Source organism: Periplaneta americana, chromosome 5 (genome assembly GCF_040183065.1).
Source record: "Periplaneta americana isolate PAMFEO1 chromosome 5, P.americana_PAMFEO1_priV1, whole genome shotgun sequence".
NCBI classification, from domain to species: domain Eukaryota; kingdom Metazoa; phylum Arthropoda; class Insecta; order Blattodea; family Blattidae; genus Periplaneta; species Periplaneta americana.
Window position 1 is genome coordinate 57,362,939 of NC_091121.1, and position 27,515 is coordinate 57,390,453.

General features: G+C 35.5%; 1 protein-coding gene across 1 annotated transcript; it reads left to right on the plus strand.

Annotated features, from left to right (window-relative positions):
• Positions 1–1,303: 1,303 nt before the first annotated feature.
• On the plus strand, positions 1,304–27,515 carry LOC138699662 (protein takeout-like). The gene is made up of 6 exons (XM_069825703.1): positions 1,304–1,439; positions 3,677–3,772; positions 8,454–8,601; positions 11,925–12,058; positions 16,714–16,863; positions 26,489–27,515. Exons 1-6 carry the CDS (start codon positions 1,373–1,375, stop codon positions 26,647–26,649), a joined length of 756 nt encoding a protein of 251 aa, XP_069681804.1. The 5' UTR covers positions 1,304–1,372; the 3' UTR covers positions 26,650–27,515.

Below are 27,515 nucleotides of genomic sequence, written 5' to 3' on the forward strand. Positions count from 1 at the left end.
TACCCATATCCAATTACATATATATATGTGTATAAAACACACACACACATATATATATATAAACAAAATAAAATGATGTCCCCGTATATATATGTATATATATATATATATATATATGTATATATATGTATATATATATATATATATATATATATATATATATATATATACGGGGACATCATTTTATTTTTACTTCACTTTTTATTGTACCTGAGTTTTTCAATCTACTTCACTCCCACCCTTTCTACTAATGAAGTTCCAATTGTCCTCCACACAGAACCAAGGACGCATATAGTAACAGTACTGAGTTAGTGAGTATAGCACGTTCCAGAAATATGTTCACGTTTTCCAGTAACGAAAGAGCTTTCAATATTGAATCTAATTTTCGCACAGATACTGTCGTCCTTTTTGCCTACGTCGCATCCCGATTTCCTTCACCTGCTTCTGCTCGCCCCTCTGTAAAGAATAGTGGCTGGGCTGTCTTAGCTCTTTTCTGAAAACATTTATTTCTGTTAGAACGGACAGTAGATAGCATGTCTGAGTAATTTTATCTTTTCGGATCGGGCAGAAGTGAAGATTGAATTTACAGTACGTAAAATACTCTTTTATAGAGTAGATACAGAATTATTTCAACATGAGTTAGTAGTACGAAGAACGATACTGGTAATTGGAATTAGATGCAATAGTGTATAGTGCGATAATATGCACAAAAGAACAGAAGCCTGTATCGAAATGAACGGCCATCATTTTCAAAAATGTGTTTAAATATCTATATTATGATTATTTTTCAATTTAACTTCATTCTCTATATTGTACGCTAATGTGCTGTAGAAAGTATAATATACACTGCATAATGAATAGGGCCTACGTTCGCGTGGATAACTCAGTTTATGAGTAAAAGCACTTATTGTTAATACTGTACTGTAGTTTGATTAAACAAAAACCTAATGACAATTATCAAACTCAAAATTGCGATATTTCCTAGTTTACGTAAATAGATGAACTACTTTTCTTCCCTCCTATACCTAGTAAAGTGAAGGTATAGTCAGGTTAATATTAAAAATGTTAGTAAAAATAAAATGATGTCCCTGTGTATATAACTCGAAGAGAGTTTAGCATTTAGCCTACAATTTCATTACTGATACTTAAATGAAAACTTCCGCAGCCAGCAACTTCATTGCGTTAGAAAACCTGTTTCACAAACGCAAATACGTTTTCTGACGTAGGCTACATACCAAAATCAATAATATTGGCAACTCGTTAAACTTGTTCTGAAAATCAAGGCCACACACAGAGCGAGGACTTGAACAAAGGCTATAAATGCAGACAGAGGCTGGGTGCTGGTGGCTGTTCTGTTCGGTACTACATCACCATGAGGCTGATCCTGCTGGCTGCGACACTGTGCCTGGCGGACACGGGACCGGCGGCTGTCCAACTACGTAAGGCTACGTTCCATCTCTTCACCTAGAATTTTCAGGACCTCCTCCAGCAAATCTTAATTTTTCCCATTCTCTCCAGATCTAATTTCATATCAACTAATTTCTAGTTAAACAAATGTAAGTTTAATTCATTTTCAATATTTCAAAGATTTTGTATATTGCATGTCGCCTAAAACTTCATTTCTGCAATTTCGATTTTACTTTTCTATTTGCGTCTCTGACTCATGCAGTAACTGCAATTGGAACAATTTCTGCAAACACATTGAACTTAAAATAATTACTTTAATTGGAGTATTATCATTAGGGACGGATGTTGATGAAACATCATTATTTTTCTTTCAACTTAAAAAGATGTCCATGCATATAGTAATACATATTACGTTGCAACAAAACTAAATATGCAATTTTTATGTCGCATCTTTCCATTTTAGTTCGATAGTTAATTAAAATTAATTTTCTCCAAATCTTATTGATTTTATAGCACTATTATTTATTCCGTTTTACTTTCCAGAAATTTTACATACAAATAACTTAGTTGCTTCTTTTCTACTGTACAAAATTTCTCACTTCTAAAACTAAGCTTCAGTTGGTGGCTATAGTGATCCAATAAGCTGACAAAGAATGTGGCTAGGGTAGATATACCTGTAAATACGTACAGAGTTCACTGCATCTTACTACATAACTTATTAATCTTATGATTCAGCTCGCAGCCCGCAAGAAAGTAAAATTATAGGCATGGAAGTTGTTTAAAATTTCCTTTTATGTTGAGAGTGAGGAAAAGGTAGGTGAGAGAAGGACAATGGGGAAAAACAATGGTTTGAAAATTTTAACTTGTGATTAGTTGAAGACTGCAGATACGTAAAATAAATAGCCTATCTACAGTGGGATAAGACATAACTTAATTGAAAATTTTAAATAATTTTTTTCTGAATGTAAACTGTATTGCATAAATGCATGTACAACATATTATTGTCACATATTATGCAATACATTAATGTTTATATTACTTAAATTTTTATGATAGGCCAATTTCAATCGATGAGATAGAAAACTAACATTTTTTTAATGATTCATTCTTATTATAGTTATTTAATTGTATTAATTGATAATTACTCTTTTAATGCATGAGAAACAGAAACAAGATAGTGATTTTGATTTCTTTAAAAAACCATCCGCTCTTTTTGTCTATTATCTGCCCATATGCAATAGTCTACCTGTCTTTAATCTACTAATAATTCTGTGGTGACTGGTCAGAACATGGTAACTCCAAAAACGACCTTTTTTTACTTCAAAGCGCAGTCCTATATAAAACAGTTCTCTTTCGTTTGGTATAGCCGTGATATCTCCATCTGAACTTATGTTATTTTCATTCACATTTGTATGTAAACTGGAAATATGACTTGTATAGGAAAAGTCAAAATAAAAGAAATAAGACTGTATCTCAAAACAGGTCTTTGGAGTTATCATGTTTTGCCCAAACATCACAAAATTTTCTAAGGTCTTTTTATTTTAATTTCTGGCGCATTTTATGCAAATGCGAAGACATTTTATTGGATACTTTTAATTATTTTTAGGTTATCAACATCCACATCCTGATTATAATTAGTTGTAAATGGCTCTCAGGCCATATTCGCAGTACACTTGGAATTACAATTTGTAGCACTAGCGACATCTATGAGCCAGGCTTGTAGAGTCGCGGAGACTAACGGTTAGTTAGGGCCCTGCCATTGCCAAAAAGAAAAGAACTGTGATCTGTTAAAATGAATTGCCTTCACTGCAGGGAAGTCTTTTTAGGCCTGGATAACACAGTCGACATTGTGCTGACCTTCTCTGTCCGAGATTGCGGGTTCGATCTCGGCCCAGGTCGATGGCATTTTAGGGCCGTATTCATAGACATTTTTAGCGCGGGCTTCCGGTGGATGATCAGCGTTTTTCGTATTCATAAACCAGTGTTAGCGATAGGATATGATTTGAATTCTGTACTAGTAACCAGTGGATAGCCGGGGCTAGCTTAGTACGCTCGTAGCGCGTGCTGCGAAATGTCTATGAATAGCACCCTAAGTGTTTAAAAGAACTCCTACGGGACAAAATTCAGGCACACCGGCGACGCTGATACAAACTCGGCAGCTGCGAACATTGTTAAATATAGCATAATTTAATTTATTTAATTAAGACAGTTTTCCAACACATCATTGTTAGTTAGAAGAGAAATAACAAATACTTGCATTCTGTTACAGCTTCATACTTGAAAGTTTGTGCGCGTTTAGATAACGCGAAGTTTGACAAATGTGCGGCGAAAAGCGGCAGAGAAGCGCTTCCGCATCTCATCAAAGGTAAGTAAGAAGCGACTTAAGCCGTTCACAAACCAACAAAAACACTAACACGGATTCTACTCACCATCTTGGTTCACTACCTGAATTCCTGTTCTCACATTCTCTCTGATTCCAGTTAACAATGTTTTAACAGGTCTACTACTAAACTTTGTAACATATTATGATGCATTCTTACGAGTTGGCTAGCTTCGTAATTGTTGTACGTATTGTCTGTTAGACGTCTAGTATAATTACATTTACTTCTATTTGTATGTTGATTTAGCTATCTTATAAAACCATGAAACTACTGCAGAATAGATTAAGTAGCAATTCCTACAGTTACAGATGTGTTCTTATATTTGACTTCAAGTGACCAAATTGTGCAGTAAAGATAATTCTGCATGAAATGATATAGTAGTACGAGGTAAAATTATAAAATTGGTCAATTTCTCTGTTTAAGGTTTAATTTACACAGATTTAAGAATACCAGTAACTTTATTTTGTATTTCATGATATGGAAGCGAACTTCCCAAAATAGAAAGCAAGAAAATTCTGGATAACAAATTTTTGCTCAACTTCTATAATAAGCCTATTTTTAACTCCTTAACACTTCTACGCATGGCTTTCCTCTGAAACTTTGTAGAAAAACATCGCCAACGGAAGCGCACTCCTAAGTATTTCATAATGTACCGCAAAATATAAAAATACCGGTAAATTTTCCCTAGCAGGTTAATTTCCCTAATAAATTGTACTACAGGCTACTATGTCCAGCGAAAGAATAAAGTGACTTAAACCCTAGAACAACAAGCGATCTGTTCACATGGCAACAAACCAAAGATCCACTGCTAATTCAGAGAGCCCAAGACCACATGTGGTTCCACCGATGTGGAGTACCGTTTAACATGCAAAGCTTGCTTTCAGGTAACTAATTCCCTGTGAAGCTGATTTGAATAATTTCAAGGGAAAAATTGTTTCGGAGTCGGATATCGAACTCGGAACCTTTGGCTGAGCACGCCAGTGCTCTACTGACTGAGCAACCCAGGAACTCTACCAGACACCGGCTCAATGTTTCCTTTCATATGCAATAAGATAAACAGAAAACCATAATTCAAGTGACACAGAGTTTGTGTGAACTCAATGTTGGGTCTTGATGACCTGTCAGCCAACTTGACGTATGTGAATATAAAGAGAAAAACTGAGCCGGTGTCTGGTAGAGTTCCCGGATAGCTCAGTCGGTACAGCGTTGGCGCGCTCAGCCTAAGGTTCCGAATTCGGTACCCACCTACGGAGCAATTTTTCCCTTGAAATTATTCAGCGGTTAGCATGTCTGACAGTGAAACAAACGGGCCCGGGTTTAAATCCTGGTTGGAACAAGTTACCTGGTTGAGGTTTTTCAGGAGTTTTCCCTCAACCCATTAAGAGCAAATGCTGTGTAACTTTCGTGCTGGATCCTGGACTCATTTCACTCCCATTATCACCTTTATTTCACTCATATGTTAGATAACCATAGCAGTTGATAAAGCGTCGTAATATAAACCAATTAATAAACGACCATGAGCATGTACTGACTTCACATTATACTTTCATATACTTCACAGTGGAAGTTTTCCTCTTTCTAGGAACTCTACATGAAATACATAAATGGAAGCATAAGATGAGCCAATATTGCAATGTATAAACATAAATCGCTGTACTGTCAGGGTATGTCACAATCCGGAGCGACACTTGTTGCCCGATGAAACAGGTTTTCTGTTACTTCACTACAGATACGGGTTTGTTTACTTGCGTGTGAGTAGTCAAGGTCATCGGTGAAGCGGGATACGTAGATGCCACAGATTTTCGCATAATGACATGAAGCGTAATTATTTCTGGTAATCAAGGGGAGTCGGTAGGCAAATTAATTAATCATATCAGTTTGGACATAAGGCTGAAATATAAGAATATTATTTAAGCATGTCTGTAAACTGGTGATCCAGAAAATTGAAGAATACGAGTTACATGATTCATACTCACTGTTCCTAAATTCGAATGAATTATTCAACCCAGCAAATATTATATAGGTAAATGTTGATCATGTTAATGCACTCAAAGAAAGGATTTTTTATTTATTTATTTTTATTTATTTATTTATTTGAATGAATGAATGAATGAACGAACAAACGAATGAATGAATGAATGAATGAATGAATGAATGAATGAATGAATGAATGAATGAATGAATGAATATATTTGCCTTTAAGCAATATACCTTTCGGTGAGGCGGCACTTCACATTATTAGTATACAGTGCCGTCTCACCGTTTTACACGCCTCTCGTACAACTCAATTGGGACATTACTTATTTTTAATTTATTATTGCAATTCTTCCACTAGTCTTTTCTTGTCTTTCATCAATTCTTCCTCTACTTTACTCCTAACCCATCATTATACTAAAAATACTGTAACCCCCTCTCACTCTACATCTTTAATTATTTACACTTTTCACTACTCCCTTGTCCACATTGCTACATTTTAGGTCTTAGTTTTCTTCTCTCACGATTTATTTCCCCTCCACGCCATTTCCTTAAGTCATACTGTTTTTTCACCTTGTTTTCCCCTCTTCCTTCACCTCTGCTCCTTGAACTATCTCCTACTTGCGTTACTCTACTTCTAGTCAGCCTCGATTTAGATCTTAGTTCCTTCACCCGCTTCGGAATTGCTCCCATCTGATGTCCACTATTTATTTATTTAACTAGCTAGCGAGTACAAACTAGATTTATAAAACAAAAATGTTTCTAGGATTAAAGCAATGACTTACTGCAAGGACATAAAAAGTACTGTTGCAGTGTAGCATTTGTAACTCTGAAAGAAATAGTTTTGACACAATCATCCAACACTTTCAATGTTAAAGCTGACGTGATTGAGGCATTACGAGCTCTCATGTTGAATTACAATGAATTTAAATCTGCTGTATTGAAATGTGTCTGGGTTGCTTGTGCATCTGTTGACGCAGAAAGATTTTTATCAATGTATAATTTAAATGTTAGTGACCATAGCGCAGAATGTAAGAAAATAATATTGTCACATCTGCTATGCTTCCATTCCACAAATAGAAACAGCAGATGTTACATAATACAAATAATGTTTGTTTCTCAGTGTTATAAAGTTGTGTTTAATTTTAATATCTAGAACAGCCGTGGCGAAAATGTGATCGTGCACCGAGCCACTGTGTAACCTTCAACGTGCATAGCACCTATGGAGGGAGGCGGACACCCGAAGGGGAAGTAAAGCAACTGTCTGACTTATTAACAGATTTTCATTTTCCTTATGTCAAGCACTTAAATAGCCTATAATTTTATACAGTATAAGGTTACAAACTAATGTTTAGTATGTGTAACGAAGAAAGAAATTAATAAGAAAACATAGGACACATTATCACAACCTAAATTTAACTGTCTTCAGAATGTATCTGCGACAGGGTTTCAAAATCAGGAATTACGTCATTTACTGCCAGTCATAGTTGATCACGAAGGTATTTGTCTGTCAGTCGTGATCTAAATTTGGTTTTTACTATTTTCATTGTTGAAAATAATTTTTCACAAACGTAAGTTGTAGCGAACATGGCTTCAACAGAGCAAGTGAAAGAACCAAGCTTCGGATATTTATTTTTTGGCAAAGATTTGAAAGTTCAACATTTGTCAAGTCCTTACATCTAGCTTTCATATAACATCACATTGTAAATCTGTGAGTTTCAATTGAAGATCTAACCGCATTATTCATACATGTGCTGAAAAAGGATCGACGTACAGAGATGATGATGATAATAAATAATAATAATAATAATAATAATAATAATAATACTAATAATAATATAATAATAATAATAATAAGTATAAATGAATAAATTGAACTCTGAGAAGGGATAATTATGTTTAGGAAATAATGTTGTCACTTCAGACCAATGTAGAGTAGTTTTGTTCATTCGGCCACAGAAGACGGTGATATTATGTTAGTCATACAGAGAATGAAATTCATGACAGTAAAAACTGCTGCTTGAAAGCAACATCTGATAAGTAGCAAAATTTGACTTGTTATATTGAATTATTTCAACGTTACAAGTTTATGGCTTGTTGTTAAAATATGTATATGATAACGTTATGCAATTTGTGTTCTTTTGTTTTGTGTGTTTTCGGAAAATATAATTTCAATTATTGATGCTCCGCCATAAATGTTGTAACTAAAACCTTGTGCATCCCTCGTGTTTATCGTACGGCTCGTCCTCACCCCACACGTTGCTTGCACTTTGTTTACGTTTTCACTGTGTCTAAACGAGACGCTCTAATGTACATTTCTTAACCAAAAACGGTAATTTTCAAAAGCAGACCTAGGACTACAATTCTTTGAATCGCTTGATCGGTTGTTTGCTGCCTTGTGATATCTGGTGAGAAAAAAAAAAGACAATCGGTGCAAAAAATTGAAAGTACTTTTCCCACGCTACTGAATAATAGGCAATTTTTAACACCTTTACTAAGTGATAGAAAGATCTTCTTTTATGATTGGCTTCTAAAGACTACTTTTCGATATCACGTTATTGATAGTATTTTTTCTGTGATTTTTTCAGCATTACAATACTTTCTACTTTGGTCTGTCTTGTGCTAAGTGATATAAACATAATTTTTTTTCATACAGCGAGTGATAGTGAAGTTCATTTATTTTTGTTTCAGGTGACAGAAAATTAAAGATACCGTCATTTGACCCCTTCGAGATCACAGAACTGAAAATATCGAATGGGCAAGGAAGGGGACAAATGAATCTGATTCTGAGAGACGTCAAACTGCATGGGTTGAAGGATACGTACCTGCATAACACCACGTGAGTCACAGTGATGAATAGAGGGCGGATCTGTGTGCGGTTAGAAAGCGACGCGAGCAGTAGCAACACAGTCCATGTATAAGGCGAGAATAGAAGCAACACAGGCCATGTATACGACGCGAACAGTAGCAACACAGTCCATGTTTAAGGCGAGAATAGAAGCAACACAGGCCATCTATACGACGCGAACAGTAGCAACACAGTCCATGTATACGGCGAGAATAGAAGCAACACAGTCCATGTATACGACGCGAACAGTAGCAACACAGTCCATGTATACGGCGAGAATAGAAGCAACACAGTCCATGTATACGACGCGAACAGTAGCAACACAGTCCATGTATACGGCGAGAATAGAAGCAACACAGTCCATGTATACGACGCGAACAGTAGCAACACAGTCCATGTATACGGCGAGAATAGAAGCAACACAGGCCATGTATACGACGCGAACAGTAGCAACACAGTCCATGTATAAGGCGAGAATAGAAGCAACACAGGCCATGTATACGACGCGAACAGTAGCAACACAGTCCATGTATACGGCGAGAATAGAAGCAACACAGGCCATGCATTCGACATGAACAGTAGCAACACAGTCCATGTACACGGCGAGAATAGAAGCAACACAGGCCATGCATTCGACACGAACAGTAGCAACACAGTCCATGTATACGGCGAGAATAGAAGGAACACAGGCCATACATTCGACACGAACAGTAGGAACACAGTCCATGTACACGGCGAGAATAGAAGCAACACAGGCCATGCATTCGACACCAACAGTAGCAACACAGTCCATGTATACGACGAGAATAGAAGCAACACAGGCCATGCATTCGACACCAACAGTAGCAACACAGTCGATGTACACGGCGAGAATAGAAGCAACACAGGCCATGCATTCGACACGAACAGTAGCAACACAGTCCATGTATACGGCGTGAATAGAAGCAACACAGGCCATGCATTGGACATGAACAGTAGCAAAACAGTCCATGTATACGGCGAGAATAGAAGCAAACAGGCCATGCATTCGACATGAACAGTAGCAACACAGTCCATGTATACGGCGAGAATAGAAGCAACACAGGCCATGCATTCGACACGAACAGTAGCAACACAGTCCATGTATACGACGCGAACAGTAGCAACACAGTCCATGCATTCGACACGAACAGTAGCAACACAGTCCATGTATACGGCGAGAATCGAAGCAACACAGGCCATGCATTCGACACGAACAGTAGCAACACAGTCCATGTATACGGCGAGAATAGAAGCAACACAGGCCATGCATTCGACATGAACAGTAGCAACACAGTCCATGTATACGACGCGAACAGTAGCAAAACAGTCCATGCATTCGACACAAACAGTACCAACACAGTCCATGTATACGGCGAGAATAGAAGCAACACAGGCCATGTATTCGACATGAACAGTAGCAACACAGTCCTTGTATACGACGCGAACAGTAGCAACACAGTCCATGTATACGCCGCGAACAGTAGCAACACAGTCAATGCATTCGACACGAACAGTAGCAACACAGTCCATGTATACGACGCGAACAGTAGCAACACAGGCCATGTATACGACGCGAACAGTAGCAACACAGTCCATGTATACGACGAGAATAGAAGCAACACAGGCCATGCATTCGACACGAACAGTAGCAACACAGTCCATGTACACGGCGAGAATAGAAGCAACACAGGCCATGCATTCGACACGAACAGTAGCAACATAGTCCATGTATACGACGCGAACAGTAGCAACACAGGCCATGCATTCGACACGAACAGTAGCAACACAGTCCATGTATACGACGCGAACAGTAGCGACACAGTCCATGCATTCGACACGAACAGTAGCAACACAGTCCATGTATACGACGCGAACAGTAGCAACACAGTCAATGCATTCGGCACGAACAGTAGCAACACAGTCCATGTATACGACGCGAACAGTAGCAACACAGGCCATGTATACGACGCGAACAGTAGCAACACAGTCCATGTATACGACGAGAATAGAAGCAACACAGGCCATGCATTCGACACGAACAGTAGCAACACAGTCCATGTACACGGCGAGAATAGAAGCAACACAGGCCATGCATTCGACACGAACAGTAGCAACATAGTCCATGTATACGACGCGAACAGTAGCAACACAGGCCATGCATTCGACACGAACAGTAGCAACACAGTCCATGTATACGACGCGAACAGTAGCGACACAGTCCATGCATTCGACACGAACAGTAGCAACACAGTCCATGTATACGACGCGAACAGTAGCAACACAGTCCATGTATACGGCGAGAATAGAAGCAACACAGGCCATGCATTCGACATGAACAGTAGGAACACAGTCCATGTATACGACGAGAATAGTAGCAACACAGTCCATGCATTCGACTCGAAGAGTAGCAACACAGTCCATGCATTCGACACCAACAGTAGCAAGACAATCCATGCATTCGACACGAACAGTAGCAACACAGTCCATGCATACTAACTTTGATGAACTATGCACACAGATCCGTATTCTAGTGATGAATTATAAATAGCTCAGATAAAATTATTTCAGGGACAGGTGACACTCTTGTACACAGTTTTACTGGAAAATACAGAAATGCGCAAAAATGTGTACACAAAATATCTGCGTAAAAACTTTACAACTAAAGTTACACACATAATAGAGAAGGCTATGAGACATGTTGAATAACTAGGCCTATTATCACAAGACAAGGATAACAAGGATAATATAAGGAGAACAAAGGGAAGACAAGAAGAAGAAGAAGAAGAAGAAGAAGGAGAAGGCTAAAACAAAAAGAAGGAAGGTAACGCAAAGAGAACAAGAAGAAAAGTGAAACAAAGGAAGTGCAAGAAGAACAGGGAGAATACAATGAGAACAAGAGGAAGACGTGGAGAACAAGAGAAATACAAAGAGAAAAAGTGAATACAAAATGAACAAGAAGAATAGAAAGAGAACATGAGGAATACAAAGGAAACAGTAGGGATACAACGAGAACAAAGTGAATACAAATAGAGAATGAGAACAAGGGCAAACAAGAACAAGGGGAATACAAGGAAAACACGAGAGAAGTTTGCATTTTTATGTAAGAGTCAAATTCCAAGTTATCCTATACCTTGTGAAGAGAAAGTCGTCAAAAAGTATTGATGAAAGCGCTATGCTTTTGACCATATGTCAAAAACCCTAGTCACTTCTCCCCTTCCATAGGTTTGCACCTAGATAAAAATGTCTGAACTCTACATTTACAACAATAATATATCATTCCAATGTTATTTCAGATCTGACTTCAGTAAGGGCCACGCTGCCCTGGCGCTTACAGTGCCTAAATTGAAGATATTGGGTATGTACGACCTATCAGGACAGATCCTCCTCCTACCGATAATAGGGAGAGGACACATCAACTTGACTCTGGGTACGTAGAAACTTGTACACGGATTACACAAGGCTAGTCACAAATGAAGCAATGTTTTGTGCAATGGCAAAAACTGTATATTCGTCTCAGGGTCGTAGCGTCTATGGATGTGATGTAAGTTAATTTTTAGAGGAAGTATTTTTATGTTTATACGTATAAGTTAATTGTTATGCGTTTTTTTTATATTTCATTATTTTGTGTTTATACATTCTTTTGACTCGGCTTGTGTTTGAAAGCGCCGGTGATGTGAGATGTTAGATTCCGACTATCTGCTTGTGACAATGGGTTGCTGGGAAGAAAACGGGAGACAAAGAGATACAAGAGCATAATGCTTTCCTTCTCTTTAAACCAGTAGTGTCAGAGTTGTAAGCTCCGAAACCGGTTGTGGTGCTAGAGACGTCCAGTCGGAGCGTGAACTTACCTATGTCTGTGGAAGCACCGGAGCTCTCAACGAGTTATAGTGGAGCGCTCCGCTCCGTTTAGGCTGTGTCTGACAACGCTGCTTTAAACCCTCACGGTACGTAACTTGTGACTCACATCACACTTGCGAGTAGCTTCCAGCTTATTTCTGACGTTTCTCCGTATTCACAAGCATCAGCATGCAGCATGTGCTACGAGTATGGTCCGTTCCAGGATCTGTAGAGCAGCGGTGACCAAAGCGGGTGTAGTAATTAGGCTACATCGTGTAATCACAGACACTCAAATGGGTACGAGGAGTTTCCTGTACATTGCTGTGTGTTTCATTTACGTACTGAAAGCAAGCAGTGGGGATATCATGTCGCTCTACAAACTCTGTTTCTACAAGCAGTAAGAGATGGTTTTGTAAAGAATGAGAAGAAATTTTCTGTTATTCTTTCGGACAAAATATAATATGTTTACTTTGCTCAACGGTTCAATTAGGAGTATGCAGAAACATTAATTGCGACGCTGTATAATGTATTATTATTATTATTATTATTATTATTATTATTACTGATCACTAAGTATGTGTTTCTATAATTCTTCTGTACGTGCATGAATAGTGATATTTTTAGATCTTCTCCCTAGAAGGATAAAATTATTAGGTTTCATCTCAATTTTAATCTTCTTAACCTTTAGATGAGAGTAACTATTTATTAGTTATTTATTTTATAATAATATTGTACAAAACTAATTCTACATTATGTGCCAACGAACTATTAAACGCCAGGAATTGACTTGTCTTAAATCATAGCCAGGAAGAGAAAGATGAGATAAATAAATGTAAGGAAGTCAGCTACCTAATGGGGTTTGAAATATCTCGTGGTATAAAGCCTTTCAATAGAACAGAGTTTCTCAAAAGAGTAATGATTAAAGTAGCTTTAAATAACTAGTCCATAAGAAGTTTTTAATTTTGAAAAACTACGAATTTCTCGACCAAGTATCGAGAGAAGAATTTAGAAAATTCCTGATTTTATTCAAAAGGAAGGTTAAAAAAGAAGCAAGAAAAATCGTATATTATTCACTGGCTCTTGATGACAGCAGTGACATTACTGATACACAAAAGCTTGAGATTTTTATCCGCGGAATTGATCAAGATGTTAGTACAAGAACCACCACTGGTTGTAGTTTTCATGCCAAGTACCTTTCCTCCGTCTCCTTACTTCATAGGCTGTTTTTCGCATGCAATCACTGCAGCTCGAGTTTTGGTCACCGCTGGTATAGAGTGACTTCGCGCAAATGGGGGCGGAGTCTATTTGTGCCGGAATATATTGCGGGCAGCATCAGCTCGAGGCCGCTAAGGGGTAATATGCTCGTGATAGGGAGTCCAGATAGAAATTATCCCTTTCCTGCAAGCGATTGCTAGCTTTGTTCAGCCAATGCCTCCCTCCACAGCGGTCATTGGCCCTAGCCCTCCCACATACCACTTGCGCAGAGGTCTCATTTCGTCTTTCTACTCCACAGATACCTGGGACGGACCATAGTTCTACTGTACAAAACGCAATAATGTATAGCACTTTAAAAATCAAATTACAGTAAATTTATTAGTAGTCATGTACGTTAATGTTACAATTATAAAATGTAACATTACTAGTAAATGGTTAATAATAGTAATGGCCCGACTATCAGGTTTGAAAGAGATGCACAACAACCAAGACTTGCTGATGATGAAAAGAGTATCATGTATCAACCTTGCATTCCTTATTTCAGCTAATAGCATGTTATTTAATATAAATAAGTGTATACATATACCTTTTCTAGATTGAAAAATACAATTAAATTTTCATATAAAATAGAGGCAAACCTTTTACCAACAGAAAATGAACATAAAGATTTAGGTATATTATTTAGCAGTAATTTTACATTTCATAGTCATATTAATAATATTATAAATTTGTCCTATAAAAGTTTAGGTTTTGTTATGAGAAATTCTTGTAAATTTAAAGTCAAAACTATAATAATTTTGTATAATTCCATTGTTCGAGTATGCTGCTGTTGTCTGGAACCCAGTTACTAACAAATATATTCTGTTACTAGAAAAAATTCAAAATAAATTTCTAAAATGGTTATATTACAGACTTTATAATGATTATCCTACCTATGAGAGATATGCTACAATGCTTCAACATTTCCATTTTACTGGTTTGCAAATTCGACGAAATTGTCAATCTTTAAACTTTCTTTATAAAATTATTAACAATAAGTTGGACTGTGATGGTTTATTTTATTATATAACATTATATGCACCTAAGCTTAAAACGAAATTGCGAAATTTGTTTTACATACCAAGGACAAATACTGAATCCCACAAAAATTCCCCAGTTTTCCAAATGTTACAGTTATACAATAAATTACATCCTCATCCGAATGTTGATATTTTCAATATGAATTTCTCTAGATACAGAATTATTTGTTATCATATTTTACAGAATATTGTTGTTAGTTAATTTGAAGCTACTTTCACACCTTATTTCAATTTCTCTTTTTTTTCTTTATCTTATTTCTATATTGTTTCAGTTTTTAATAAGTGTATGTTTCCTTTTCCCTGTTTATGTTTTATAAATTAATTTGTCAGTCGTGAACATTGTAATTGGGCTTTGCCTGTTATGTTCAACAACAAATGAATAAATAAATAAAAATAAATAAATAACATCATGACTAATCGTTGGTCAGTACACGAATTTCTTTTTGGAATTCTTGGTACCATCTCCAAATACACCTATAATCTTTTAAAATCAAAAGGATTCACAATGGTGAGCAAATCTCAGAGAAATTCTAAAGGACTCAATTCAAATTTTGCAATTTCATCTCTATCGCAAGTAATATGATTTACTTTAATTTTCTTCTGAAATTTATTGTATATATTTCCATTGTTTCATTGTAAACTTTAGAAAGTATGAGAAAAATGAATGAGGGAAATAAATAAGTTAAAAGACATGTAAAATAAATTTTAAAATGTATGTATGCATATAATGTAAGAAGGTCTACCTATGTGTATATCGTCCTATTACTAGTAAAGTAGATTAAGTCCATTTTTTGTGTAAAATAAGTTAAGTACAGTCCCCGACTTGTCCTTCCGAGCTCTATATTCTACTAAAATGAAATAAGTCCGAAATGTTACATGTAGGCAACAAACCAATTACTTTGTTTGAAAAATTTATTATTATTTTTCCTGCATTAATAAAGTTTCAATTCCTGTTTTTACAAAACTACCATTACTGGTTTTAATTGATTTTACTAGTAATAGGACGATAAATAAATTGTACGTTGATAAGTGAGTGATAGATATATAACCGGATGTCAATGCTGTCATTCAACATTGTAACGCACTCCAGCCAAATACATATATATAATAAATAAATATACATAAATAAATGAATAAATAAATAAATAAGTAAATGAATAAATGAATAAATAAATAAATAAATAAATAAATAAATAAATAAATAAATAAATAAATAAATAAATAAATAAATAAATACACAATACGCGTAGGCTACTGCAGTTTAAAGAGAACTGGAACATGGCAAAATCTAAACCCGTGAAGAAATACTACTTCCAATGGGAATATGATTATTTTGTTGTTGAAGACGAAAGAATTGGTTGTTTACTGTGTCCCATCCAATTTATTTCTACTCGTCGTTTCAATATTAAACCGCATTTCTACAAAGTCCATATTAAGAATTATGGAATGCGCAAACTTTCGAGTAAGTTCATTATTACGAACTGAATATTGATTATTTATTTATATACTGTTAAATTAAGGACGTCACTCGTGTTCATTTTGAATTGAAATTAATAGTGACTTTCAAGGTTCATTACTTAAATGCTGTAAATTTATGTTTCCGTAGGTGATTATAGGAGGAAAGTTTTCGAAAATCTAAAGCAGGTTAGGTGCAAAGAAATCTGAAAGAAACTACCGACAGGAAATCTAGCATAATTGTACATCTAGAAACGAGATAACGCATTATAAATACAATGAATCTATCACAATCCTTTTTTTAAAATTACATGCCGCCACTGATGGACCTTTGCAGGGGAAGAGAATGTAAATAACTCTACGCGGGAAGTCGATCATCCCCAATAGAAGTGAAGTGAGGCTGACGTCATATTTCCCCTACTTACGAGTTCTGCAGGGCTGCTCTAAAGCAATTTTTACTTTAAAAAAATTGAAACATATTCATTTTATTCAACAGTTGATACGAGGATAGCACTCCCAATGACTTTCACGACGGTGAAGATTAACGGAATAGAATACGGAGATTTGTCTACAGCGATGGTCCATCTGTACCCGACGAGGGTGTACGTCCATCTCGACAACCTCTTCAATGGCGACAAGATTCTCGGTAAGACAAATTTTTCTTTGAAGCAGTTCTTATCATCATTTGATGATGCATTCTGGAGTCTGGTGCATGACAGTTAAAACACACATCATTGGCCGACAATTGTATTAGGGACTTGGATATTAGAGAGAGGTAATTGTGTAGCTACTGAGTGTAGCTCTTTGTCCGCCTTTTATAACCTCCTTTAGACTTAGAGTACCGTGTAGCATTTCTGGAAGTTCATAAATCTCGTTTTCGTCTGAAAAGGAACCTAGAATCTTCAGTTCGTAACTCAATATCACAACAGGTGGGTATCCTCAATCGATGCGGTTCTTCTCGTGCATATCCTTCCTAACGTGACTCTAGATCATATCTGTATTTCTCGTCTAGCAGCACTACAACTCCTAATTGTGCATTTTCAAATCCGCCGTGCAAGAGAGTAATATATTCTACAAATCATGAGTTTCTTTCGTGTCTGAGGGCTACACGGCAAAAGGATGAATAAGCATTCGACCGCATGATGTTCCTTATGCTTCTCTTGCGCGGAGGAAGGATCGGCAACCAAGGAATTGTACCCTACTCTACTACCCTCCTACTCCTGTAGTAATTCGCAGCAAAGAGCAAAGAGCTTGAAATGCATTCAGCGTATTCCGAATCTCACCGGTCCGGTGGCATCAATGACGTCACGTTGCAGCGAAATATGGAACAAAACTGCTGGAAGGATCGATGGCTGTCATGGCGACTGTACAAATTGTTGTCTGTGCTACGCTAGCAAAATTTTGCGAAATTTTCGTACTCCCATCTCGTTCAAAGAAAAGATAGCATAAACAATTTATTTCTTGAACCGGTAGTAATAACTGGTCCGTTGACATGTTCGCTCATAAGCCATTAACATATTGTTTTTACGTTGTGCTCATTACAAACAATACAGCAGAACTAAAGCAGAACACACCGCCATGACACAACAGTGCTCGATGTTATTCGTCTGCTAATTCCCGCCCCATACAAGAACCAATCAGATTCACTGATGGCGGCTGATGGAGACTGCCACCACCTCTGCAAGTTGATGGCACCCGGTGCGACACCGGTTGAGCATCAATGACGTCATCGGTGGAATTCGGAACACCGTGATGCCATCGGATTTCTCACCGGTGAGATTCGGAATGCGCTCATTAGTACTTTCAGGACGCGTCCTGATACTTTGTTATGATGCAGTCATATCTATGTTATTTAATGCATACAATTTACGATACGCTATTAATTAAACTTAGTAACTATTAGATTAATATAATATAGGGTGTTTCCGAGGTGATGTTACAAACTTTCAGAGATTATGGGGAAGGGCACATGTATCAATTTGAGATAAGGAACCATGGTCCGGAAATGACTGAGTCGAAAGTTATAAGCAAAATTAGTTGTGTGGAAATGGAATTGTAATTTGGCACCACGTGCCCTCCTTCCCTTAACCTTTGGAACAGTCGGGGATGGTATGAGCCTGATGTCTCCAACGTGGGTACTTGTCCCGATACAATCTGTGAGCTTGTCTACTGTTCCCATTGGCTCATCCGTATTCGAAAATCAGGTCTGCTTATTCCGCTCTCGTGTACTCCTCTATTTACCAGAAGTAAGTGTAAGTTAAACCAACGTAAGTTGAATAGTTATATGATAGAAAATTTGTTATTAAATTGTGTAAATATTGTGTATTATCACTATTTGTGCATGTATCAGTTTTAATATTAAGTTTTTTTGTACTTTTGAACTATTAATAAATAATACTAAAATACTCCTCCATTTCAATAGGACTGATCGACTGGACACTGCAACTTGTTCACATACACTGATGTTTACAGACGTGCATATCAGGACCGACCAAGTCCGTTACACATTACGCTATCTGCATTGCTTTAGTGTAGTTTCCTGCCCCCTATCCCTCAGAGAGCGCACTGAATGGAATACTGTAAGTAGACAACGTAAACAACGTCAGATGAATATAGTATGTGTAAAATGTACAGATAACTACACATAAATAAGGTGTACAGAGGAATAAAATTATTTCATTTCCACACAACTATTTTTTTTTTTTAACTTTCGACTCGGTCATTTCCGGACCAGGGTTCCTTATCTCAAATTGTTACATGTGCCTTCGCCATCATCCCTGAAAATTTGTAACACCACCACGGAAACATCCTGTATAAGAGAAGAGAATGAATGATCAAGTTAAAGAAGAAAACCAAAGAAATTCCTATAATATAGCCTAATAGCTATTTAAATCAAGCCTTTAATGAGCATAAATTCTTAAGGAAAAAATATTAATATGCTCTAGGTGCTTTGATATAATTATTTCATAATTTAATAAAAAGGCACTAGATACGGCCATAAAAATAAATTCACATATAAAAACAAAAGTTCATTGACTGTTGAAATTATATTTTACTTCCTCTTATGAGGGACACTTCTGAAATTACTTTATAGGAAGTATTCTTATAAGATAAGGGTGTTAAAATCTAACGACATGAACGAAATATCAATGCGTTTGAAAGCATTCATTCCTTGCATGGGCTATCTTACAAGCGCATTCAGGTACTACAGAACTCTCTCAAATCTACACGTATGCCACCTAAAATCAACGAGGCCAACATCATAATCATCACAACAAAAAAATCTGACGATGTCTTGGAAAGTGTGCTCAACCACATTAAATCATTCAAGGGACGGAAAAGCCATTATGGTCAGTCCAATAGTTATACCGGGACATCACTTTATTTTTACTTGCATTTTTATTGTACCTGTGTTTCTGAATGTACTTGACTCCCACCCCTTTCACTAATGTTCTTGCTCCCGTCAGCCACACAATCTTACGGCCGCTGTTGCATTCGAAGTCTGCTAGCAGTTAAGAAAACAGTACAGAGTATAGTGTGTTTCAGAAATATGGTTGCATTTTCTATAGAAGAGCCTATTTATTGAAGCTTATTTCCAGGGCAGATATTGATGGAGATTAATTTTATCATTTGTGTTTTTTAATATGGGTGTCGGTGGAGACTGTTGGAGATTGATTTGTACTCTTGGCGGATATTAATGGAAATTTTGGAAAATACAATTATTTTGGAATTGGAGTATTAACTCAGAATGAATATAACTTTCCAAATAATTAACATTAAAGGTTCGTTGGATTCTGGTAAAGGTGCAGTATGGCCAATAGACAATATTTGTTGGATTGAAACTGTATTTAACACACATTCATTAAAAACGAAAAAAAAAAAAAAAAAAAAACTTGCAGCCCTCAAATTAACACTTTCAAATTATTAGTGAAATGTTGAATTCTCCGTCTTTTGAGTTCACTAATGTAATAAGAACACCTGGAATACATGTAATGCAGCCTACTACAAATTCAAATGAAAAAAAAGAATGTCCGAAAAAAACTCAGAATAAGAAATTCGCTATAAAGCGACGCAATAATAATAATTCGCGAATGTGTTCATATTTCGCTATTAGAACTCTATTTCGCGATTTGTCGTGATTGTTTTATCCACATATTATTAATCAGAATCACTTAATTAATAACGATTAGTAAAAATCTATTGCATATCTATTGTGTCGTAATTATTGCTATCTCCATAAACACCTGGCCCTGCTTATTTCGCACAGATACGGTGTGTAGCATGACTGAATAACTTTATCTGTGTGGACTGACAAGCAAACGTTCTGATGGGGGCAGATAAAAATGTTATTTTTTTTTCTTCCACCATGTTAATAATGTCAAAAGAAGTGCTTATACAAATGTTGGCCACTCGACCATAGTTACGAGGACCGTAAAAAAATAAGTTCTCCAGGGTCCGTTAACAGAAAAATGAAAACAGAATTTCATTGGACAAATTTATTGGAACAGACACAGCAATTGTTGAGCTATTTTCCAATATATTTTCCATCGGAATTGAGACATTTCTCATATCAAGGGATCGACAGAGAGAGGTGCAGACGTAGTCAAACGCTGGTTCCGAACTGAGGCGGCTGACTTCTACGACACAAAAATTGATCCCATGGTATGACAAATGTCTTACTTCCAGTTCCATGTTGACAAATAGCGCAATAATTGCTGTATCTGTTTCAATAAATATTTTCATGCAATTGTGCTTTTTTTTCTGTAAAAGGCCACAGGGAAAATCACTTTCTGGACGGCCTTGTAATTGCGGTCGAGTGGTCAAAATTTGTATAAGCACTTCTTTTGACATTATTAACATTGTGGAAGAAAAAAAAATTAACATTTTTATCTGCCCCCATCAGAACGTTTGCTTGTGAGCAGAAGTGAAGATTAGAGTTACCGAAAATACGGTAATATGCTGAATAAAGTATCCATTATATAATGAATACAACCGTCTGAAGAGTTGAGTTTGTGAGAAAAAAACTGTTACTACTCTACTGTATTTTGATAAAATATCGTAAAAGTAATAAACAAACTGAAAATCGTAATATCGTATTTCCCTGTAACATAAATGGATACACTGCTTTTCTCTCCTCCTATAGCTAGTAAAATGATTTGTTTACATATTGCTCTAGTAACACCAAACTCCTCTAATGGAAGGGGGTAACAGTTTTTCCGAGTATAGCCAGGTCAATGTTAAAAATGTTGGTAAAAATAAAGTGATGTCCCTGTACTTCCCGACAAACTCAACATAAAAAATTATGAAACGCATATTTCACAAGGAAAGAGCAGTGGGAGCGACATTATAGATCATTGTGGTACAACGAAAAATCAGGAATGGAAATAGAAGAAAATACACCTAGCTATGATACCTCGGTCGATCCAATTACATTAGAAGAAGTGAAAACAGCACTAGGCAGTATAAAAAATAGAAAGGCTTGTGGACCCGATGGCATAAATACTGAATTATTGAAATATGGAGGTTTAATCCTACATTTGAGACTACTACATTTACTAAACGAATGCTGGAGAAGTTACATAATTCCCAAGACTTGGAAAGTAGCAGAAGTAATTTCACTTTTTAAAAAAGGAGAAAGAAATAATTGTAAAAACTACAGAGGAATAAGCCTTTTAAATACTACTTATAAAATATATACTAAAATAATTAATAATCGCCTAAAAATGATATCTGAATTGAATCTAGAAGAAGAGCAGATGGGTTTTAGAAAAGGGCGCTCATGCAGTGACAATATTTTTAGTATAAAAAGAATTTTAGAGAAACGACGAGAAGTCAATATAGAAACGCACGTAGCTTTCGTTGACTTCGATAAAGCTTTTGATTGTGTAGAACGATCCAAATTATGGAAAATAATGTACAATAAAGGTTACCCTCCACATTTGATAGAAATAATAAAATGCCTCTACACAGATACAAAGATAATAATAAACACAGGAACTTCGAAAACAGAAGAAATAAAAATAAATCAAGGACTTAGACAAGGTTGTAGTCTATCACCTAGTCTCTTCAACATATATCTAGATGACTTAATTAAAGAATGGAAAATGGAGGTGAATCCAGGTATAAAGATTAGTAAAGATACATTTTTAAATGTTCCAATGTTTGCCGATGATGTAACATTAATACAAGATAGTGAAGAAAAATTGCAATATGCCATTCACAAACTACACCTACTAGGAAAAGAAAACTATAATTTGAGCATATCAACTCATAAAACTAAAGTAATGGCCCACAGTGGTAAATTTCCAATTCGTACAAAAATAATAGTTGATAATAAGCCCATAGAACAAGTATCTCATTTTGATTATTTAGGTTGTAATATAACTTATGATGTAGATAGAGATATTGACAACAAAATAAGCAAATTTCAGTGGATATGCGGAACAATAAATAGAACACTAAAAAATAAAACTAGAAAGGAAACAAAACTAAAGTTCTATAAAACTATGGAGGTGCCCGTGTTGACATATGGAAGCGAATCTTGGATAATTAAAGAATGAGATAAAAGTAAATTACAGGCTGCAGAGATGAGGTTTCTTCGCAGAGTAAAGGGATGTACAAGAAGGGATCTGATAAAAAATGAGGATATCCGTAAGGAATTTTAGATATATACAACATAAACGAAAAAGTTGAAGATTATAAAGAAAAGTGGAAAGAACACCTGCCTCGAATGGATAATGAAAGAATTCCAGCATTGATACAACAGTATCAACCTAAAGGCAAAAGAGATGTCGGACGTCCTAGGAAGAGGTGGAATTTAATAAAATGTGAAGACGGAACAGGCACTAAGCCTAAACCATGAAGTGAAGATGATGATGATGATGATGATGATGATGATATTTCACAAGGTCGTTCCGATACGTCTTATGATATTAAAGAAAGACTTTTCAACACCAGATTTAACATATAATTCGGATATCCACGCCGTGACACTTGCAGTACATGTGACAAGTTTCAGGCTGATCTCAAAGTTTATGAAAATAAACTCTCTGATAACATTGTGTCTTTTCTTCCTGTACGTGAACGTATACTATACACTCGTTTACTCGTAGAATGACACTGTATTCGCTTTGTTTGTGTGTTTACGTACTAGCTAGGTCCGGTCTGCTTCATACAACATTGGCATATGACGCAGAATGTTCCGGAAACTCTACTCATCCTTTTTGTCGTGTACAGTTCACTTGTATTATCTTTTCTACGAAGACGTCTATTGTCTTCCCTCACATTGTTTTCAATATAATTTACTTCCCTCTTTTATATCCGATGCATTACTAGGAAGTACTGTTACGCTGCAATATATACGTTTCCATGGTAATACACTTATTTCACTGGTCTGTTAACGAAAAAGTTGTTTACTACGAACTCCTCTACGCCTCCGTCCGAGAGCAGGGATTTTTCCTGAAGTAGTGGAAAACTTATGTTCATGTTCATTAGGCCTTACACAAGTCAATTCAACCCAGGAATATAAAAAAACTAGCACAAAAATAATTGAGTTCAATATTTTGTCTTCTTTATCAAAAAAAAAAAAGAGACATAAATGCAACACTTCAGAGTCTAGTACAATATTTCCTCATAAACGTTTTATCACACATGTATTATTATTATTATTATTATTATTATTATATTATTATTACTATTATTATTATTATTATTATTATATTATTATTACTATTATTATTATTATTATTATTATTATTATTATTATATTATTATTGTCATTATTATGTTGCAATTAAATGGTATACGGAAATTCTTATACATTTATTAGTTTCCATTTTTAACTTGAGTCGTCTCAAAACTGAGGTATTTCCTTCACTTTCGAAACAGGCAGTTATTTCTGTCTTGAAAAGTGGCTATATAATTTCTCGAAATCATAATTGAGGGGCTTAGAAGAAAAAGCAGGTAAGTGACATTATTACATATCACCGTCCTTCGCAAGTCTCTCGTGGCTCCGACTTAAAGAACGTAGAACTTTACACTCTTTGTCTTTACTCTTTCGAATTCTGCACACTTCACCACCAAATTACCTTTCGTCTCGTTTCTCTTATCTATACTCTAACCACGACGTAAATACCAGATTACTTATCTGTGGCACGCTAAGTATACCTCTTCATAGAACATCTTGTTATTCATCATCTTTTACAATATCCACCTCGCGTCAATGGAATTCCTTGTCACAAAGTATTAGGGGCTGCAAGACAATAAACACCTTTAAGAACAGCTTAAAAGATAACCTTATTAGCATTTCACTCCAATCATACTGATTTAAACTATCACTGACTACATTGTTACTTTTTTCTTTAGACATCATCCTGATTGTGCTGTATTTTAATTGTCTCATAATAATCTCTTTCTATTATCTAATATTATTTGAAATATATTAACATTCTATGTATTTTAGTTTAATTCTGCTACACAGTTTATTTCAGTGTTTAATTAATAGTTCATAGTATTTTGTTGTTTAATTTGTAAATAACTTTTGTATACATGTAACTCTCATCTAAATCAAATTGTTGAATTCTTTGTAAGTTCATGCATACGTATATACACTTTTTGCTGGTTGAGTGGAAGAGAAGGCCTTACGGCCTTAACTCTGCCAGCTAAAATAAATCATTATTATTATTATTATTATTATTATTATTATTATTATTATTATTTAAAAAAATGAGGTAAGTGCGTGTTATGATAGCCCAAAAGGATATTTCTTTGGGATAAAATCAGGTAAGTGATCGCACTGTGCAGTGCTGCTATATGGGCATCATTTCACCAGACTAGTGTATAATATTTCATTGCATGTAGAACTTTAACTGTAATTTCCTCAAAACTAGGTTTCCGTCACTTACCTGCTTTTTGTTCTAAGCCCCTCAATTCACGAACACATTTCATTTTATGTTAAAAACAAAATAAATTCCACACAACAAGGATTTTCTAAATCTAACTCCACTACAACCAAACTGGTCTCTTATTTGAATCAGATTGTACCAAGAGTTGAAACGCAGGGTCAGACCGATTCAATTTGATTTCAGTAGAGCGTTTGAGGTAGTTCCGTACAATATTTTACTGCATAAATGAAAAAATATACGATTATCTGTAACTTGCGTAAACTCGTTTGAAAATTATTTATTTGATAGACAATCACGTGTACGACTGTCGAATATTCTTTCTGATTCTTTTAAAAATATATATGGAGTAACGCAGGGCTCTACTTTGGGACCTCTCCGTTTTTTAGTCCTCATTGATGATAAATACAAAACAATAAGTTCTATCTATTATTAGCTTTCGCTGACGATCTTAAAATTGTTCCTACAATCAAAAGTAAAGCTGCCTGTCAATCTCTTCAAGATGACATCAACTCAATTGCTAAATAATCAAATGATAACGAGATAAAAATTAACCAATTCAAACCTTATGTAATATTATTTCTTCTCGGAGGACTTATAGCCTACACTCAAATTTAACTATTACCTAAACAATGTATTAATAAACAAAAAAATATTTCATTAGAGAACTTGGTGTATTTATTAACAGTAAATTATATTTTCACAATCACATTGATTAATGATTACTATGTAAATCATTCAATAGTATGTTAGAAATAATACGGTCAATAAATTATTCTTTTTCTACACGTGATTCCCTTTCAGTGCTATACTATACATTAGTAACATCGAAAGTCGAATATGAATTGCAGTTTGGAACTCTACTACAACTACCGAATCGACCAAATTTGAAAATATTTAAAGAAATTTAAATCATTCTGAATAATATGAGGTCTCAAAGGTAACTAAGCGAATTAATATATAAAATATTAAGCCTCATAGGTACCTGCACGAATCAGTTGCAATGCACTTGGACTCAAAGCTAGCTGCACTAATCATTCTGAATAATATGAGGTCTCAAAGATAACTAAGCGAATTAATCCTATAAAATATTAAGCCTCACAGGTACATGCACGAATCAGTTCGTAATATACTTGGATTCTGAACTAGCTCAAGTAATCATTCTGCAAATATTAGAGGTCACAGATACCTACACGAATCAATCTGTAATATATCAGCTTTCACAGTTACTTTCACGTATTAATCAGTATCGTTATCCTATTAAAACTCACAGGTTGCAAAACCAATAAATCTGTAAAATACTAGACCACAGAGATACTTAAACGAATCAGCATGTCAAATTGCATACAATTAAACTTTTGTTGTTTGCAGGAGAGGAAATGAACAAATTTCTGAATGACAACTGGAGAGAGGTATTCGACGAGTTGGTGCCCAACATATCTGCAGCATTCGTCGAAATCTTTAAAGACTTAGCCAACGGACTTGCAAAACAATTCCCGTTTGATGTATTGTTTCCAGAAACACTGCCATAATGGCTACATGCAGTGTATTTGATGGTAAAGTACATATATGTTCAATTTTCCTTTTAATTCTAATACAAAGTATTACCATATATTGCAATTTCTAATAAACTTCACGGAGGTAAAATTTATATATTTCTGAAATATTGGATTATTTCTAACGATATGGCCACTAGCCATATTTGAAGAGATGGCAAATCAAAATGTATTTACTTCCTCCAAATTATTTTGAAGCTTTCATGTGTCAGACTATTTTCAAAAGAAAATTTAAGGTAGCATAGTCTAACAGGAAAAACTGTTCAGCATTCAAAGAAGAACCTTCTATGTCCCAAGAGAAATGTTAGATGTTAACGTGAAATACTTCAACGTATACTTTGTTTCAATTTGATTGCTGTACTCCTGTGGCAAGGTAGCAATCTCAAACTCATCAGAGTATGAAGTATGGGATATTTTAAATCATATAACTCGAACACAGTATCTATTAGTCAAAATAAATCCCTAGCTTTCTTAGGAATAATCACACTTGGAACTGAAATTTTGATCAAGTACAATATCAGAAAGTAAGTATTCATATTGTATGACTTGCTTATTTGTTATCTACCACACATCTCCTAGAGCAATAGGGAATAAACCAAATACATTTCAATCAAGTCCAAGAACATTAAAAATATCATCAATATCATCATAATAATCATAATCTTCCAAAATTTGAACCTCACAATCCATTCTGCCTCATCAACTAAGGTCAACATTCCAGCGTCTTCTGGCTCTTCAACATCGTCACCAAAATCGTGTTATACAAATGTTTCAGTTGTGTATAAATGAAATGTAAGTACAAATTGCAATAAAAACTTATGATATTCGAATTAACCGTAAAA

Coding starts and splice junctions, on each gene's coding strand:
- LOC138699662 (XM_069825703.1), top strand. CDS start 1,373: ATGAGGCTGATCCTGCTGGCTGCGACACTGTGCCTGGCGGACACGGGA. Junction 1,440..3,676: donor ACCGGCGGCTGTCCAACTAC/GTAAGGCTACGT, acceptor ATTCTGTTACAG/CTTCATACTTGAAAGTTTGT. Junction 3,773..8,453: donor GCTTCCGCATCTCATCAAAG/GTAAGTAAGAAG, acceptor TTTTTGTTTCAG/GTGACAGAAAATTAAAGATA.